Here is a 19021-nt window from a genome sequence, read left to right as displayed (position 1 = left end):
TTATAATTCCAAATGTGCAAAAAGGACACAAAATATTCCTGTTGAACGGATGCAGGGTCTGACAAACTTGGGGGTTTCTTCATATGGGGCATGAGAGCTGGCCTCTTCCACATTAGCCTTAGTGCTGTAAGAGACATCTTTCACATACCATTAAGTACCTCCTCATTCTGTCTAACTCATTTGTGACTCCTGAACTGTGAGTCTAGGCTATCTATAGAAGTTAAAAACGTTTTACCAGTTTGCTGCCCCTTTGTGACTCAAGTTTAACTTGCTCATGCTTGGAGGGGAGCCGCCTCACCTTGGTACAACAGTGAATAAGTTCATGTTCATCTTACTTGACAGATATCCTTTGTGATTTTATTTTTTTTTTTAATGTTCATTTATTTTTTAGAGAGAAACAGAACACAAGTGGAGAAGGGACAGAGAGAGAGGGGGACACAGAATCCGAAGCAGGCTCCAAGCTCCAAGCTGTCAGCATAGAGCCTGACGCAGGGCTCAAACCCACGAACTGTGAGATCATGACCTGAGCCAAAGTCGGATGCTTAAACAATTGAGCTACCCAGGCACTCTCTCCCTTGTGTTTTTAAATTCAATCATAAGTCTTCCCAGTCTTTATCTCCTTTTTTAAAAGTCAGGAAAGGGGCGCCTGGGTGGCGCAGTCGGTTAAGCGTCCGACTTCAGCCAGGTCACGATCTCGCGGTCCGTGAGTTCGAGCCCCGCGTCAGGCTCTGGGCTGATGGCTCAGAGCCTGCAGCCTGTTTCCGATTCTGTGTCTCCCTCTCTCTCTGCTCCTCCCCCATTCATGCTCTGTCTCTCTCTGTCCCAAAAATAAATAAACGTTGAAAAAAAAATTAAAAAAAAAAATAATAAAAGTCAGGAAATAAACTGTAATTTCAAGCTTAAGGATTTTTAAATTCAATCATAAGTCTTCTCAGTCTTTATCTCCTTTTTTAAAAGTCAGGAAATAAACTGTAATTTCAAGCTTAAGGATTAGGGAAACAAAAATCAAGGAAATAAGGCAAAAAAAAAAAAAAAGAAAAAGAGCAAAAGGATTAAAGTATCCCTTTTAGGGTATCCTGAATAAAACCAAAAGCACTTCAAAAATAAAAGATCAGAATGTCTCAGTTTCTGTTACTTCCAGAGGCAGTTTCATAATGCTTTCATAGACTATAATGTTATTAGTCACATTTTTAACAGCAAATAAATGTTGTCACATTTTTAACATTTAAATGCAAAAAAACAAAAACAAAAACAAAAACAAACGAACCACAGAGTAAACTTAAGACAGGCATATAAAAGGAAGTACATTTAAAAAAATGTTCAGCCTTGCCTATGATCAAAAAATGAAGTTTAAAATACTTTTTTGAGAGGAGAAAGATCTCAGTAATACCTAATGTTGATATGGATGAACTAGCCCTCTTACATGACGCTGAGAACAGAGTATAAAACAGTACAACTTCTGGAAAGTATACCAGCAAAAGGAGGAAGAGACAAATACTGAAGCCCTTCAACCTAGATAATACCGTATCTTGTAACGTATCTTAAGAAAATAATCCAAAATATGGAAATATAACTCTATGCAGCAAGAAGTTCACCCCAGAATTATCTATGCTGAAGGAAAATTTAAACACTCTCTCTTGTCTCCTATATTGTCTCTTCCACAGAAGGAAAATGGTAAAATATACTGTGAGCTAGTTACTCACTGAAGGATGTAACAATTAAAAGCTATGAACACTATATAAGTACATAAAAACATATGATATGCTAAATTGAATGAAAATAGTAGACAATCTATATAACTATTATAATTAGGCCTCCAGAAAGTAACTACATAGGAAAAAGGAGGGAACACACCAAGGTGATAATCATTGGTAAAGATGATAAGAGTAGGCATAGATTTTCCACTTCAATTTTCATATTACCTGTAATATGATATTTTAATCACAAAAGAACACGTGTGGCTATGTCTGTTCCACACATGGTGCAATGTTTTAATACAGAACACTTAATTTCTCAAAGTTAAAAACGCTTTCTCTGTCCATTTAAAAATAATACTCTTTAATTAACAGAACCACTTTCTTTTCAACTTGATACTGTCTTCACTTAGCAAATATTAATTCTTGGCATATAAATCTTCACAAGGATATTTTTAAAACTAAGTACATCAAAGAAAAAATTTTTGGAATAGATTTTTGGTAAACAGGAGGTATTTCCTCCCTAAGTGAAAACATTCCGTGATTAAAACGGGCTGTTTACATGGGTACAGTACAGCAGCAACATAATTATGAATGAACACTATCTTCATACGGCCACTCTTCCCTCCTCCCCCATCTTCTGGATTGTCTCAGATACTCTTTTCTGACCTTGTATGATTTCTTATCTTTTGGTACAATTAACAGAGCTAAGCAGACCATAGTTTTCTACAAATAAAAGGAGATGTGTGTGCTTTGGTTCCAAACTCTTTTTGATGATGCCATCCAAGCTGTGGCTATACACTGGGTTAATTCTCTCTTGAAACGGTTAGGATAAATTCCAGGTTCCTTTTCTGGATGACCACAAGTAAGAGTCCCTCACACTGAGTTCAGAAGGAATCATCTTTACCCAACTAAATGTATTACCTTGCACTTCCCTGCCTACACTGAAACTCACCTACAAGTTGATGGCCCTTTTCACACAAACCCAAAACATCAATCTGGAGTATGTTCCAATTAGTTTGACTTTAAATTCCCTGGAAGGACTTAGAGCCCTGTGAAAATTTAAGTGATTTCACGGGCTAGTACAAACCCCATTAAAATGTAAAACTAGATAGATGATAGATAGATAGATAGATAGATAGATAGACAGACAGACAGACAGACAGGGCTCATGCGTGCGAGAGCTGGAGAATCCCATACTCTCTTCTCTATACTTCTGCAGACAAAGAAATAGTCAATTATTCCTAAGCAAATTTACTGTAGAATCTTGTCAAAAGTTTTTTTTAGGTCTAAATAATTAATATTGGTTCTCCTTTAGCTGTCATTAGTCAGACCTATCTTCTTCTTCCAGAAACCATGCTGTATTTCCTCCTGTATATTATACTTGCCTTAGCTGTCAGACATCGTATTTGATTCTAACCACATGCCTAGGATGGAAAGCGAGCTTGGCAACTAGTAGTCTCCTCCTAAAACCCTTCTCAGGAACAGGGTCCCAACTGGCAATTAGCCCATCAACACACTGGGAATACATGCTGGCCAAACTGAAGAAAAACTCTGGTGATTTCATTAATTTTGTTGACGTCATTTACAGAAAAAATGCACATATACACACACATGTTTACACATATTATTGTTTGATCTAGTATGCCTAATATGTCCATTTGAAGAAACAATTTGGAAGTGGGAATCACTAACACCTAAATACAGATCAAGGCAAAGAACTCACTAATGATTTGCCCTATCTGTCCCTGATGCAGAAGTCTGCTCCATATTTCATGGTCTTGACTCAATAATTGGCTTTTTTCTACTTTTTAAAAATGGCTTTGGAGTATTTCAGTGGCTCTTCTCAAATTCTTCCCTGGCCTGATTAATAAGCAAACTACTCATTATGAACAAAGCTTGATAACCAACCCTAAAGGCATTGATGTCCAAACTTCGGTCCATGTATTTCTTCTTCTCATATTTATCTCGAATAAATCCCTCGACAGCTCTGCAGAAAGCTTATTAAGGATAAGTCAAACAAATCTTTCCCACAGTATGACTACAATAGGTCAATCTGTATTCAGTGTAACGTTGTTCTCCCCTCTCCCTCCTGCCTGGTTTCTCCATATGGTTCCTGTTTCTTCACATGCAGTTTCCCCGACCAAAACCTTACAATGCCTCCTTCACCATTACTGCCATTTCCTATGACTTTCCTTCAGGGTAATGATAGCAGCAAATGGGATTATTCTTCATATGGACATCAGAGGAACCTGTGGCTCTTCTAGAATACTGGTACAGCAGTCAATTATCTATTTTAAAACCCTTAGGTCAATAGGCCTTAAACAAAGGCAACTGAGTGCCCTTCAAGCTATTAACTCTTGTGACCCACTACCAGATTCTGCTGCATATCTTTTGCAGGGCCCCAAATCTACATTTTAACAGGTTCCACCTGCACCCAACAAAAGGCAAACTCTAGTGAGACAGTTTACAAACCACATTTGAGAAGCACTGCCTTTAGGGGGTTTGGTGTTGTGAGTAGGGTGCTATCCCCTGTTGACAGGGGAAGAAGGTTATTGATTAGCTGGTCAGTAACAGTTAATTCTTTCACATAGGACACAGAAAAGGCATTTAAAAATGAATGGTAGTTTTACTGATTCAATACAGCACAGTAATCTACTCTTTTCAGCACACAATAGTTTCAGAGATGCCAAGACTATCAGAGATGTCACTTTGTGGGAGAATTCAGTGAACTACTGCAGTCTTAATTCTTGAATGAATCTTCCCCATGTGACAGCACCATTCCGACATCAGAAAGTACACATATGCTTTTTGTATGTGTTGGTGGCAGGAGAGAAGAAAGAAAGACTTTGTCTAAACCACATAGAGACGGCCCAGTCAGATCACGGGGCTTGAGTCTTGTGTGACTTTCCCCAAACACCAAAATACCACTCAGCCTTCTAAGTTGCTCCAAAAAAGATACGGGTCTATTTGAGGTCGCCGAAAAGTCTCAGGAAGATAGGCTTCATAGAGTCGGTTTGCCTTTCCGTTCCCCATCTCTTGCATGCACTGCAATCAAAGAGATGGGGACACGTGGAATGTCAGATGAGAAAAGAACTGGAAAACTCACCCAACTGCAGCATTTTACAACTGAAGGACCAACCAAACAATGGCAGAACCAAGATCTATGTGCATACCTGATTTCCAGAACACCATTCTCTCCACTGCCAACCATTTGCTCCCATGGTTGTCGTTCCCACCCCCCTCCCCGAGTTCTTTTTCTTGAAAGATTCATCTGACAAGATGCATTTAATTCAGTAATAATTCAAGATCCCATTTGAGGGCCCAAGACACATAACTACCAATCAAAATGTCTACTTGATAGGCAATAATCAGTACCGAATCAGGCAGGCAATAATTGGGCAATAACTACAATTCTGAGTTTATACTATTAATTAATCTATTCAGCTTTATTACCAATAAATGTGTTTCCCATGAGGCCTTTGAAATAGATTCCTTAGCACTTGTGAGGGACAAATCCCAAGAGTTTTTAAATCTTCAAATTCCCAAATACCTCTATGGCATGTAATTTCCTCCATAAGATAAAATAAAGTGTAACTGAAAAATATAACTAATCTTTTAGACTTTTACTGAATCAATAAAAGCAGTCTAATTTCTAAAGCCATTTTCTGGTTAAGAATAACCTCTTATTTCTATTGCCAACTTTAGCAACTGTTTTCTTTAGATCCTTTCTCCCCCTCTCCACCCCCCAAAAAAGAAAAAACAATTTAATTACGTTTAAAAGTTTCAAAGCAGGAAGAAAATAGAGAATAATGAAGCCATATCACGGTGCAGATCTTAAGCCATCTAGTCTCACTAACTTAAGTATCTCATCCCCAGCCCACCAACGTAACAGCAAGCAAGATTTGCATAGACATTTTAGCAATAAAATATTGTAAGTCTAGAAGTTGGAGGGTGGGTGTGTGTGTGTGTGTGTGTGTGTGTGCGTGACTATCTAAAACTACAAATGTTAGATCTGCAAATGCCAGGGGTCTCATAAAATAATCCAAAGATCCCCCTTTATACCTTGGGGGTATACCCATGGGATCCTAGACCATAGACTATGTTTTGAAGAAAGTAAAATATAAGTAGAATAACTTGTATCTTAACTATAAAGATTACAAATTTCTCTATTAAGGTATAAGAATTTGACATACGTGTTTGACAACTAAATTTTCCTTTATTTTCACCTTTGTGCCCAGTCTGACTGAAATTCATCTGGAACTGCTCTTACATGGAAATATGAGAGCAGCTGACATACTGTTGGACTATTTAAGTACCTGAATCTGTTCTTGAGTCCACTGGTCGAGGTTAACTGATTTTACCCTGGATATGTGCACCCCCAGATTCCTGTGGATTCCAGCACATCGAATGCAGATGAATACACCAATGTTCCAGGAGGCCCATCGTGGCCCTGTGAAGGTCGAGAACAGGGCATTAAAGTACAAATTAAAACAACATTCAAGGCCCAAGCTGGAATATTTAGATTATCAGACATTTCTGCTAGAACATAAATGAGAGAATTGTTACCACATTCACCTTTTTTTATTGATTTGGTTCACTTCTCCATGGATCGGCACTTTTTTTTTAAGTTTAGTTTAAATTTAAGGGTACAGTCAGTGTTTTTTTAGTACATTCACACAGTTGTGCAACCATCACCACTATTTAATTCCAAAGCATTTCAATTACCCAAAAAGAAATAAACTCCTTAACAGGCACTCCCCATTTCCTCTCAACTCCAACTCCTCCCGCCCCCCCCCCCGGCTCCCCCCGCCGCCAGACCCCTTGCAACCACAAATCTCTTTCTGTCTCTATAGATGTGCCAATTCTGGATATATTATGTAAGTGGAATTATACAATATGTGGGCATTTGTGTATGGAGTGGCTTTGTACAGTGTCTGAGAACATGACTGTTAGAATGCAGAGTTACTATACTGTTACTTATATAAAAAATATCCCAGGGGAAAGTGCAAATTCATGTCACATTCTATTTAGTAGCTTACATGAATAACCTTCTCTCAAGAAACTTTTCAATGGTGGTGGGGCCTGGATTCAATTTTCCTACTAGGAAAAAAGATACAGACATGCCATGCCAGCCCAAGTCTCAACCTGAAATTTAAAACTTTATTATCTTCCCTTCCCCACCAGGCCTATAAAATATGCATCCTGATTAACTTAATAGCATCCTTTCCCTTCGAGCTGATGTCCCTACTTTACCCAACTACACAATTATCTCAATTCAAGATCGCCAAATAATAAAGATGCTTATTGCAATAAAAAAGAAATCTCAGATATAAATTTTAATAAAAAGAACTTGCCAACTTTGCTCATCCTAATAATCACTCTGGAAAATCATCAAACTCCTCTTTATAATTTTTATACAAGAAAGAAACAACTTGCTTTTATATGATACCCGCCAAAAAAATTACTGAAAGTCACTAATATTTCCTTCTCCGTCATTCCACTAGAAAAAATTTGCCACATAAAATAAGCACGCTATCCCAGTTAGAGGTTGCATTGAAGAGTGAAAAGACACCCACCGATTTTTTACAGAGATAAATGAGGCCTGTGTTTGGAAGAACCAAGGGCAGCAGACTTCAATTCTGCCAGACACAATCACTTGGTTGGTCTGCAGGTTTTGACAGCAGGGTTAAAAAAAAAATTTTTTTTTAATGTTTATTTATTTTTGAGAGAGAGAGAGTGCAAGCAGGGAAGGGTCAGAGAGAGAGGGAGACACAGAATCTGAAGCAGGCTCCAGGCTTTGAGCTGTCAGCACAGAGCCCATCATGGCTGGAACTCAAAAATCATGAGATCATGACCTGAGCCAAAGACGGATGCTTAACTGACTGAGCCACCCAGGCGCCCCTGACAGCAGTTTTAATGAAGCAATGCTAGAATCGTATGGCAGAAAATTATTCTTAGAAATCTGAATTCACCATTATTATAAATAAGAATGTAATTTCTTTATAGCATTCAGACATTCTGGCAAATACTACAAATGCAGAAAGCTCAAATCCTCCCTATAACCACCAGGTGGTGTTCTCTGCCTGAGATTTTATCCCAATAACGTCTTACTGCTCAGATTTATCTTCAGCCCCTTGAAACCCCTAGATTGATTTGCATAGTAGGTCTGCCATATAGTTAACACACACAAATAATTAACACACATCTTTCAGTGGCAGGGAGCTATATAAAAACAAAATGAAAAGCCTAAACAGATGTGAATGTGGTTTCTTAAGGGTGTGGTGTGTCTACTTTGGGCTATAGTTTTCATAAAGGAATTCAGATAAAATTTAAGTTATATAGGATTAAAAATGGGACCAAGGGTGCTTGGGTGGTTCAGTCAGTTGAGCATCTGGCTCTTGATTTTGGCTCAGGTAATGATCTAAGGGTGGTGAGATCAAGCCCTGCGTCGACTTTGCACATGCACCCACTTTCTCTCTCAAAAAAAAAAAAAAACAAAGAAAAAAAAAAAAAACAAAGAAAAAGAAAAGAAAAAGGGGGACCAAAAGCTAACATTTCATGTTTCTTTACCATTTTCTCTTTGCTCTAGATTCTAGAACCTAATGACGAGATAGTTAAAATATATTTGTTTCCTAACACAATCAAAAGCCACAACACTAATTAAAAGTTAGCTGTGGAATGTTCTGCCGTTTGCTTCCTGGCTCTAAGTCCAGAGGGTGATTCCCAATCATCTAAGTCACTGCCACTGCTGTGGACTTTCTCCAGCTCTCATTCCAGAGTACGTAAAGTCCCTTTGCCTCTGAGGAATACATTACCGAGACCTGATACTCTGGAGCCACTGACGAGGCCTCAGTACAGAGGCAATAATAATTAATGCAGGCAATAATATTTTCATGAAAGTCAGAGGACAGCCTCCTCTTCTCCCCTCCCACATCTCTCCATAACCTTTTCCCAATGAAATAGTAACAGTTGTAACTTGGCCACTCAGCATCCTTTAGTTTTCAGCCACTAGATTTACTAATCAATAACTGCATGCTCCATAAAAGATTATGAAATTGCAGAAGAGGAAAAGACAAAAGACAAAAGTTACTTTATAGGGCTGAAAATGTAGGGGAAAGGTGTCGTTATTAAAAGTACAATCTATACAGCCAGAAAAAACTTTGGTTTGAATGTCAGCTCCATCAATTATACTGCAGTGACAGTACAGATGAGATCCCCAGATTCAAAGAGCTCACAGACTAATTGGTCTCCAGCCTCCTACCAGAATAAACTTTCATCAATTAATAATTGATCTCTTCAGAGATATTTAAATTTTCTAAGCCTCAGTTTCTTCATCTGTAAAATGTGTATCTCACAGAATACAGACGGACAATATGAGAGAGCCCCACGTAATAACATGGTACAGAATGAGATTTCCAGAACCCATCTCCCACTCATCTTCACTGTAAAGGCTGGTTAACTCATTCGTATACATATACGAACACTATGCCCCATCACAGAATGCTTCTTTTTAGACAGGAATATGAGTTCCAGTCCTAAAATGTCAGAACCAAAATTGACTGACTAAATACCCCAAAGAAGAAATCTACCCTGGATCCCATTTCAAATCTTCTAAAACACATGAAATTTTAACTAGCTTCATCTCCCTGAAAATATTCTTTGAAAATACGCTATCTAAACCCCCACCTATTCCCCTTCTCTGCTTGACTCCCCCACTCTGCCTTTGTGCCCACACATGTCTTCATGACACATACAAAGGCCCAAAACTGTCAACCTGACACGCTTGGATTCCACAGTACCTGGTACTGGTGCTACCAAGGCCTGCCTACTTAAATCTGGTAAACTTCATTGTTCGATACACATTGGTCATGGCAATTGAGGAGAAAATACAAAAGATACCACTCCGAAGTTGAAAATGGAGAGAGACTCTGAGAGGCAATATTCCGAACTATTTTGAAAACAAACAAAATAGAAAAGCAACATAAATTGATAGTAATTAGCACAACACAAGAACAAGGTCATGGATAAGTGAACATATTCCACAGGTGCTTCACAGCAGACTCTGGAAGCATTAAACAGTGTTAAAATTAAATGCAATCACTCTGCAATAAGCAATCATGAAAATTTAAAAAGTATATGAATTTGGTTGATCTATCAAGAATTTGACTGTAGTTAGTACTAGCCCAGTATCAGGGAAATCTAGGTTTACACTGACTAGTTGCATGTGTTTTGACAAGTCTCTCTAGGGCTTATGTTTCCATTTGTAAAATGGAAAGCATATAATTAAATACTATTTACGTTCAACTACTGGACAGTTTCTACATACCAACTACTGCCGCCCTGCTGTAAATTTCTTTTGCTGCTCCAACTTCCCCCACCACCAAAGCTGCTAGCCTTAGTGGGTTCTGGGCTTGAGGAGTCAGCAGAGAGAAGAAAACTAGAATTACAGATAGCTTGAAGCTACTATTATAATAATTACAGCTTGTTGATCTCTAACCTATAGAGTTCCAAACAAATAAATATTGAGCAAAAGAAAAACACACTGAGTGCTTGGGTGGCTCAGTTGTTAAGCATCTGACTTGGGCTTAGGTCATGATCTCACGGTTCATGAGTTCAAGTCCCACATCAGGTGAGCACAAGCCCCACTTCGGGTGACCCACACTTCTCTCTCTCTGCCCCTCATGCGATTCTCTCTCTCTCTGCCTCCCCCCCTCCCAAAAAAAGAAAAACACACTAATAAATTGATGGCTACCCATAGGGAGACTTGTCAGCATCATGGAACTGTTGAAAAGCTCTTCAACAGGAAGGGTCAAGGAAAAGAAAATCTCTTTCATCTTACTACATCCAAGCCCTGTTGAATCTACCCTGGAAACTCCCTGAATCTATCAATCTCTACCTAAACCTATAAGCATTCATTCTTGGAACATTATTTGCTGAGTACCTACTATGTGCCCAACACTCTGCCTACCTAAGTACTAGGGATACAAAGGCAGAGACAGTACAGATGAGATCCCCAGATTCAAAGAGCTCACGGACTAATTGGTCTCCAGCCTCCTACCGGAATAAACTTTCTTTAAAAAAAAAAAATGTTTATTTACTTATTTTGAGAGAGTCCTTATTTTGAACATTCCTCCCCACCTCCTTGCAAATGAGCAGGGGAGGGGCAGAAGAGAGAGGGAGACGGAATGTGCTGTCAGCGCAGAGCCGGACTGGGCTCTAAATCATGAACTGTGAGATCATGACCTGAGCCAAAATCAAGAGTTGGATGCTTAACGGACTGAGCCACCAGGCACCCCAGAATCTTTCTAAAACTTAAACCTGTACAGATCAGAAGCCCGAATATTAACTTTACACGTGTCTCATATATAGGTGTGAAAATGTAAACTGGTGCAAATTTTCTGAATGGCATATTCCAAACTGAGCTCTCAGTCTTGACACAAAACCTGCTTTCTCCATCCTTCTTAGGGTCTTAGTCAGTTACACCTCCACCCATTCAATTGCATCAGTCAGAAATGTACACCTTTCTCCTTCCATCCCCATATCTACATCATCACCAAGATCAAAATATCTCTCAGTTCAGTATCCCTTCTCTTCATCGGCAACCCTATTTCTCTAATACAAAGTCTCCAGACCGCCTGGACTGGTGCAATAACCTCCTGACACCTCCCCACTTTTATGTCTCGTCTCCTCCAGCCCCAAACCAAAACCATTCTCCACAAAACAGCCAGCTTGAACTCTTAGAGAAGCAAAAGGGACCTTTTGTAAAGGGCCATGTAAAACCCTTCTGTGAAAGGCTTCCCTCTCTCACTGTGGGATTAAACAACAAAATCCTTAACATGGTCTCCAAAGTCCACGTGATCTGGCCCGCGCCTACTTCCCCAGTCTGTCAAGTCCAATACCAGTCTTCTTTCATTTCCTCAAAGCACCAATACATTCCTTACTTGGCTTTTGGCCTTTACACACTGACCCCACTGCCTAAAAAGCTCTCTCCCCAACCACCATCTGCCACTTATAGCCTGGTCAACTCCTGTATCTATCAAAGATCTCAGCTGAAAAGTTTCTTCCTCAAAGGAACTCCTCGGCCTCCCAATCAAAACCAGAGAATAATCTCTCTTCCATCTTTTCTTCTGGTTTTTGCATTTTATTACAGACAGTGTCAAACACACAAAAGCAGAGTATAATTGACCACCACCTTCTGCAATTATCAACCTCTGGCCAACGTCTTTTCAGTTATACTCCCACACACTTTCCCTTTCTCCCAACCATGGAACATTTTGAAGCAAATCTCAAATATTATACCATTTGATCTGTGCATGATTTGGTGTAAGTCGGTAAAAGATAAGGACTTTTTAAAGGTTATAAACCTTCATTTACCCTTTAGTTTCTTAAGCTGTACAACATTTTGTCATGTTTTTATTTGTGCAGCTGTGTACCACCTCTTTTCCACTAGACTGTAAGTGCCACAAGAGCAGACAGCAGATAATATTTTAATTTTAATATTTTAATATGTAAAATACCAAAAGATAGTTTTTTCTGGGGAGTAGCGTTGTGAAATATCTATTTCCTTCTCTATATTTTTATGTACTTACTGAATGGTTTGCAATGAACCTGTGTTACTTCTGTAATGAGAAAGAACAGTACAGGTATTTTAAAAACAGCACAGCCACCCATGCCTCCTTATTGGCTGCAAGAGAGGTTGAAACGCCTTAACATGACAGATAAAGCCCTCTAAAAGCCTGTGCTTTATACATGCTGAGGAAATCATCATTCTGAAATTTGCCATGCGCTCACACCTGTTTGCCTACACCATTCTTCCTACCTGGAATGGCTTTCTTCTCATTCCCTGCTTCACAAACTTCAAATCCAGTCCAATGCCACCTCCTCTGTGAAGCTCTCTAATGGACTAAATCTTGACCTTATTTATGGCTAATAGTGTCTATGTACTTTGCTCTTCTAATACTCAATATCTTATTATAGCTAGTTGCTTACGGTCTCTCTTGCCCTAAATAGAATGTGAGCTCTAAAAGGCAAGGACCACACGCCTTCATCATTTACCCCAAATACTTAGCACAATGCAAGCAACTAGTGTATCCAAAACTAATATTTTTTTAAATGAAGTCATCAATAAGATAAAAGTAATATAATTTTTTTTTCCTGTTTTGCAAAATGAAGGGAGATGTTTTCAAACACCTTAAAGGTGAAGCTACCACACAGAAAAGGGATTAAGTTACTTTGGTGAGGCTCCAAAGGCAGAGCTAGCACCAGTGAGTAGAAGTGGATTTTAGCACACTCTGGGGAAGAGTTCTGAAACAATTAAGGCTGTGTGAAAACAAATGCAGCCTATCCTGAAATGGCAGAATCCAGTTAAGTGCAGGTGTTCAAGCAGAGGCTGGATGATCATTTCTCAGGGACGGCAGAGACATGATCCCTGCATGATCTCTTCTAATATCACAGTTCTATTAGCTGATCTGTAGGTAACGGTGGGGTTCCTTCCTGCTTGACATTCAATGGTTCTGAAGATGCAACATGAGATAATCAATTTATGAAGATGTTAAGGCTTGATAAACTTAAAGAACTGAGTCAAATTCAGTTCACGGAGCTTGTGACTGGCACTGAAAACTGGTTTGAATGTGATACACACGTGAGGAAGAAGCCAAATCAACAAACTCTGGTTTGAAAACAGGTTATTTCTCTTTGACTTGGCCTGTCATTAACTCCAACATGAAATTTGGGAGGCAAAGTGATGAAGATGCAGTGATTGTTTTAAGAACAATTCTAATGATAGTTACCTCATTTCCACTCACCATATCCCTTCACCCCCTGTTTCACTACGAAGAAGAATACACAGAAAGGCCAGTGCTTCTTGGAGAAATTAAGTAAGTCTGCTGAGAGGTATGTCTACCAGCCTATTTTCACCTATACAAGAGAGAATTCACTTAGTTCCTTGTTCCAAAATAACAATAAACAGTAACTTTGAACTTCTGTAAGCACGAACATTTTAAGGAACCAGCACATCAGAACAAGGGCTTACTCAATCAACCTCTGCTCTCAGAATGTTCTGCAAGAGAAGTTCCTTTCCATCTGGTCTCTCTTGCAAGAATGTTGTTTCCTTTTTTCAAAATGAGACACCATTCACATTCATATATATTTTTTTCAACGTTTTTTATTTATTTTTGGGACAGAGAGAGACAGAGCATGAACGGGGGAGGGGCAGAGAGAGAGGGAGACACAGAATCGGAAACAGGCTCCAGGCTCCGAGCCATCAGCCCAGAGCCCGACGCGGGGCTCGAACTCACGGACCGCGAGATCCTGACCTGGCTGAAGTCGGACGCTTAACCGACTGCGCCACCCAGGCGCCCCTCACATTCATATATTTGAAAGAAAAACGGAAGTTAAGCTTTTTAAATGTTTGAGACAAAGCAAATTGAAACATTTCTGAGACTGATTAGAGAATAAAGGTAAATACTACCCCAAGAAATGTTAATTTGGGAAATCCGAGGTAGAAAGAACCTCAGAAGTCACTAAGTCTAAGCCCTCACTGAATGTGGGCAATCCTTCTTCAGGTGACCACCTGGGTCCTCCTTGAACAGCTCCAGTGCTAAGTCAGTTATATACCATATCAAAAGAGTCACTTTTACTGTTAGATGGCACTCATTATTAGAGATGCCTTATACTGAGTCCCGTTATTCTGCATTTTTATCTCCTGGTGCTACATCTACACTCCTCTCATATTTACATAAAATAACACGATATGCAAGATAAAGACATGTAAGATATGGGGCACCCGGGTGGCTCAGTCAGTTAAGCATCTGACTTCCGCTCAGGTCATGATCTCACAACTCGTGAGTTCGAGCCCCATGTCAGGCTCTGTGCCGACAGCTCAGAGCCTGGAGCCTGCTTCGGATTCTGTGTCTCCCTCTCTTCTGCCCCTCCCCCACTCCCACTCTGTCTCTGTCCATCAAAAATAAATAAACATTGAAAAAAAAAAAGACACGCAAGATAAAGACGGAAGTTTGGAGATTCTAGTAGAAGATAGCAGCTGTCATACACTCAACCAAAATATGAGATAGGTGAACCAACTCAACTCAGGACATCAGTGATAAAACAGAGATAGCAATCAGCTTGCTATGACATCAGTGGAGATGAAGCAGAGCAACATTATCCTCCTACCAGGTAGCCAGAAAAAGGTTAGTGAAGTACAACACTGCTAAGTCCTCATTGATGAAATGATTAGTCAACTTAAAATGGCTTTTCTCTAAAGACATTAAAGCTAAGAAATCAGTAGAAAGGCAGACACTCTTCATCTTTCTGTTCGTGTCAGCAGTGCTTACAGACCTGGATTTGCCTGGACTTTGCTGAGCCCTGGGCAAGGGAGGACCAAAAAATTAAATACAACTGAAAAAGAGCCTATAGGAATTACATAGCCAAAGGGCCCAAAACAGGGCACATGTCTATAGCTGAGCGCAGCAACTTTCCTCAGCACCTCTATACAGTGGCTATTCATTTCCTTTAAATCCTAGCAAAAACAGTAATTGCTCTGAACTAGTCCAAAACATGCTTGTACATATCTCATGTTATTTACTTAGCCCCTGCTATCCACAGAGCTAAAAATATGGGTTATCTAAGCTGTACCACAAAATCAGCTGTTTGACTTCAGGCAAGTCAATTCACTTCTCCAAGAGTCAATTTCCTTACCTAGATTAGAGTATCTCTGAAATCTACCTCTTCTAAAACGTAGTAACAGTATCTCTAAAATTCACTGAACTACTCTGAAAAGACTATAGGAAGGGCAATTAACTTTTAGTAAATGTAGGTTCAAGGTCCACCCCAGTCTTATTTTCCTGGTCCATAGTAGGTAGGGATTCACTGTAGGTTAGGCTATATAACTCATCCTATCTGTCCTGGCAATAGATAACTAGTGCATACTTAGGTGATCTTACTGGTAATAAAGAACTACCAAATCAACCAACCTGTACCATTATTATTCAACTCTTCAGAACAGTTCAGAAGGGAAAGGGCAGGGTCCTAGTTTGGCCTTTTTCCTGCCCTCCCCCCCCCCCCCCGAAAAGGACATTCTGGCAAGGTATGTTCTGATGATGTCATTACCCCATTCAAAGACATGTAACTGGACCTTCGTGGTCAAGTGAACTCCAAAATCCTAAGTGTGGCTTAAATTCTTGCCTGATCGGGGCCTTTCTAGAATCAATTCTTATTACCCCTCTCTTCACATGAAGACATCACTCCCCTCTTAAAACCACATATACAGGTGCCAGCTGCTATGTTCCAGCCTCACAGAGAAATGTTGGAGGGTCAATCCTACCCATAGACACCCAGAGGCCTTTTTCACACTCAGGGACAGGACACAGACAGAGGGACTCCTGGGCGTGGTAAGTCCCTGATTCCAAACAGAGGGCCTCCTGACTGCCACAAAGTGTCTTTCCAGCCAGTCCTGGACCAGCTGTTCTTGGTGGTGCTGTCTGAAAGCTTGAGACAAGGCCCAAGTCTCTTGGGGTTTCCCTGGGAGGTTCTGGTATGTGCTGCTATGACTGTTTTTATAGTAAAGAACAAACATATTTTAAGGAGAGGAAAAGAGTTAGTCAAAAGATTTTCTGCCCGGGGTTGAAGAATCTCATAAAGTCAAGGAGAAGATTAGGCTGATTGCACAAGCTGATGCCTCCAGTGGAGGCTAGTCTTCTGATATTATGAACACAGAGTATGACAAAAAATACAAATCTAAATATATCCACCTCTTCACTTTAACACACAATAGGCTTTCTCAAAAAAAGAATAGAAAAGTGAGCCCCCTAAACTTTCATTTCATGCAGTGATGACAGCTTGCCTTCGAGGACACACACGGTCACTCAAAGATACATTGAAATCTCTCCAATTCCTAGAGACTGGTGCCAAAACACTAAGAGCATCTCAGAAGAATGTAGAACAACTTCAGAGGGAAAGAACGGATGGTGTGGTTGAAAACACGCATCTTCAGGAAAGCCTAGAGTTGCTTTCCCAAGAAGCCGCAGGACGGAAGCAGAGTACGGGAACGGGAGGAAAAAAAAATGCTGGAAAACTCAAAGACGCAAATGAAATAAGTTGCAAATGATACAGAGAGCCAGCTAAAAATCTATGACTGAAGTGTGCTGGAAATGATAAACCTGCCTGCTCTCTGGAGAATATTATGCGAATGACAGCAATTTGGGATTAGACAAAGAGAGTGGATCAGAAAATGGAGACCACCTAGACTATGAGTCCAAAGGCAATTTGAAGAAACTCGTCCATGCCGTTACCTTAAATGTCCCTTTTAAAAGGCTTGAAGGAGAAAAGCCAGGAATATTTAAACAATTATTTGAAGAAAGTCAAATGAAAACAAGAGCCTGCAGGTCCAGTGAAATTTCCAAACGGAGCAGGCATCTTTACAGTTTGACTATTCACAGCTTGAAAGTGAAACTCCAAAGCTTCAGCTGAAACTTCAAACACTGACGGGACTACAGCAAGAACATATGATGAAACATGCAGAAGGTTCATTAACAAGGTAACTTACTGCTTAGAAATAAAGAAACTTCCCAAAGTGTACAAAACATCAGCAGTGTATAACAGAAGTGCAACTCCTACAGAAAGAGGGCCAAAGACCTTGAGAGAGAACTGGAGAGAAATATTTTTCCTCTGCCAAAGATGGATTCTGTTCCGTGAGAAAAAAGCTCAACAAAGTTGGTTGGCATCCCTGTCGACTGGGAGGAAAGCTCAATGAGCTAAGAAAAGAAAATGGTCCCAGCAGACAAATACTGGCTCACAGAAAGTTTAAATTCCAACTTCTCCCAAGTGGCTAATTCATCAAGCAGAAGCCTGAGAGGGTCAGGGCATGCTTTCCCTTCATCAGGTTCCCCAGGAATGAAGAGGGTTAAACTGTGAGGCCTGAGGGTCACATGCAAATTTGATTTAGCTTCAACAGCAGTTGCCTCCTGAACATCCACAACCACAGCAGGACATTTGCCTATTTCTCTCTTTAAAAGTAATTTCGATTTACCTCTTTTTTAGGAAATGGCTGTTATTTAATTGATACTACATTTGCTCTCATTATAATTCCTGAGCCAGTGCTTAATATAATTCTTAGGAACACGTTATTACCAATTAATTGGACTCTCTAGAATTGGGCAGTATAACTATTGCACTTTGACAGTAATAAAATAGCCACTATTACTTAAGCCATTAATTGAAGTTTGACACAACCAGGAAGAGACACTTGAAACAATACAGACAATGCAATGAGCTGTTATTTAAAAATCTACAAAAGTAACTTAATATTTATCTAAACAAATTTTGATTCGTTTTTTAAGTTTTACTTATTTTTTTTTAGTAATCTGTACACCCGACGTGGGGCTCGAACTCATGACCCTGAGACCAGGTGTCGCACGCTCCACTGACTGAGCCAGCCAGGTGCCCCGTAAATTTTGATTGATTGGTTTTAAAAACCATGCAACACAAACAAAAAGTAAACAGCAACACCCCCAGCTAAATTTAGTAATATTTATATCCATTTACTTCTAACTTCATAGATTAGGGGAACTGACATTTTACAATTATTTGTTTCTTAATTGCTAAATTTCTTTATAACCTTTGCTATTTTGTTTAGAATGTGCTTTGTGGGGCACCTGGGTGGCTCAGTCGATTAAGTGTCCGACTCCTGATTTTAGCTTAGGTCATGATCTCATGTTTTGTGAGATCTGGCTATGCTGACAGTGTGGAGCCTGCTTGGGATTCTCTCTCTCCCTCTCTCTCTCTGTCCCTCTCCTGCTTGAGCAGATGTGCACATGTGCGCTCTCTCTCTCTCAAAAATAAACTTTAGAATGTGCTTTGTTGTAGGGGCGCCTGGGTGGCTCAGTTGGTCAGGCGTCTGACTTCAGCTCAGGTCATGGTCTCACAGCCTGTTAGTTCGAGCCCCGCATTGGGCTCTGTGCTGACGGCTCAGAGCCTGGAGCCTGCTTCAGATTCTGTGTCTCCCTCTCTCTCTGCCCCTCCCCGACTCATGCTCTGTCTCTCTCTGTCTCAAAAATGAATAATAAAAACATTAAAAAAAAAAAAAGAATGTGTTTTGCTGTTAAAAAGAAGAAGAGGGGCACCTGGGTGGCTCAGTCGGATAAACATTTGACTTCAGCTCAGGTCATGATCTCATGGTTCGTTGCTTCAAGCCCCTCGTCAGGCTCTGTGCTAACAGCTCAGAGCCTGGAGCCTGCTTGGGATTCTATGCCTCCCGTGCTCTCTGTCCCTCTCCCGCTCGCACTCGATCTCTCTCTCTCCTTCAAAAATAAATAAAAAATTTTTTTAAA

The 19021-nt window shown here is 40.0% G+C and overlaps 1 protein-coding gene across 1 annotated transcript in view; it reads right to left on the bottom strand.

The window, feature by feature from the left end:
• Window positions 1-19021, bottom strand: part of SMAP2 (small ArfGAP2) — a 48161-nt gene that overhangs the window by 10683 nt on the left and 18457 nt on the right. The window contains exons 2-4 of the mRNA XM_040469784.1: window positions 6014-6147; window positions 4657-4742; window positions 3606-3684 (exon numbers count right to left, since the gene is read on the bottom strand). Of these exons, the coding sequence (XP_040325718.1) occupies window positions 3606-3684; window positions 4657-4742; window positions 6014-6147 (299 nt within the window). The remainder of the gene's footprint in view (window positions 1-3605; window positions 3685-4656; window positions 4743-6013; window positions 6148-19021) is intronic.

This window comes from Herpailurus yagouaroundi, unplaced genomic scaffold (genome assembly GCF_014898765.1).
Source record: "Herpailurus yagouaroundi ecotype Mexico unplaced genomic scaffold, PumYag 77, whole genome shotgun sequence".
In the NCBI taxonomy this organism is placed as follows: Eukaryota; Metazoa; Chordata; class Mammalia; order Carnivora; family Felidae; genus Herpailurus; species Herpailurus yagouaroundi.
This window is presented reverse-complemented; position numbering and strand designations above follow the sequence as displayed.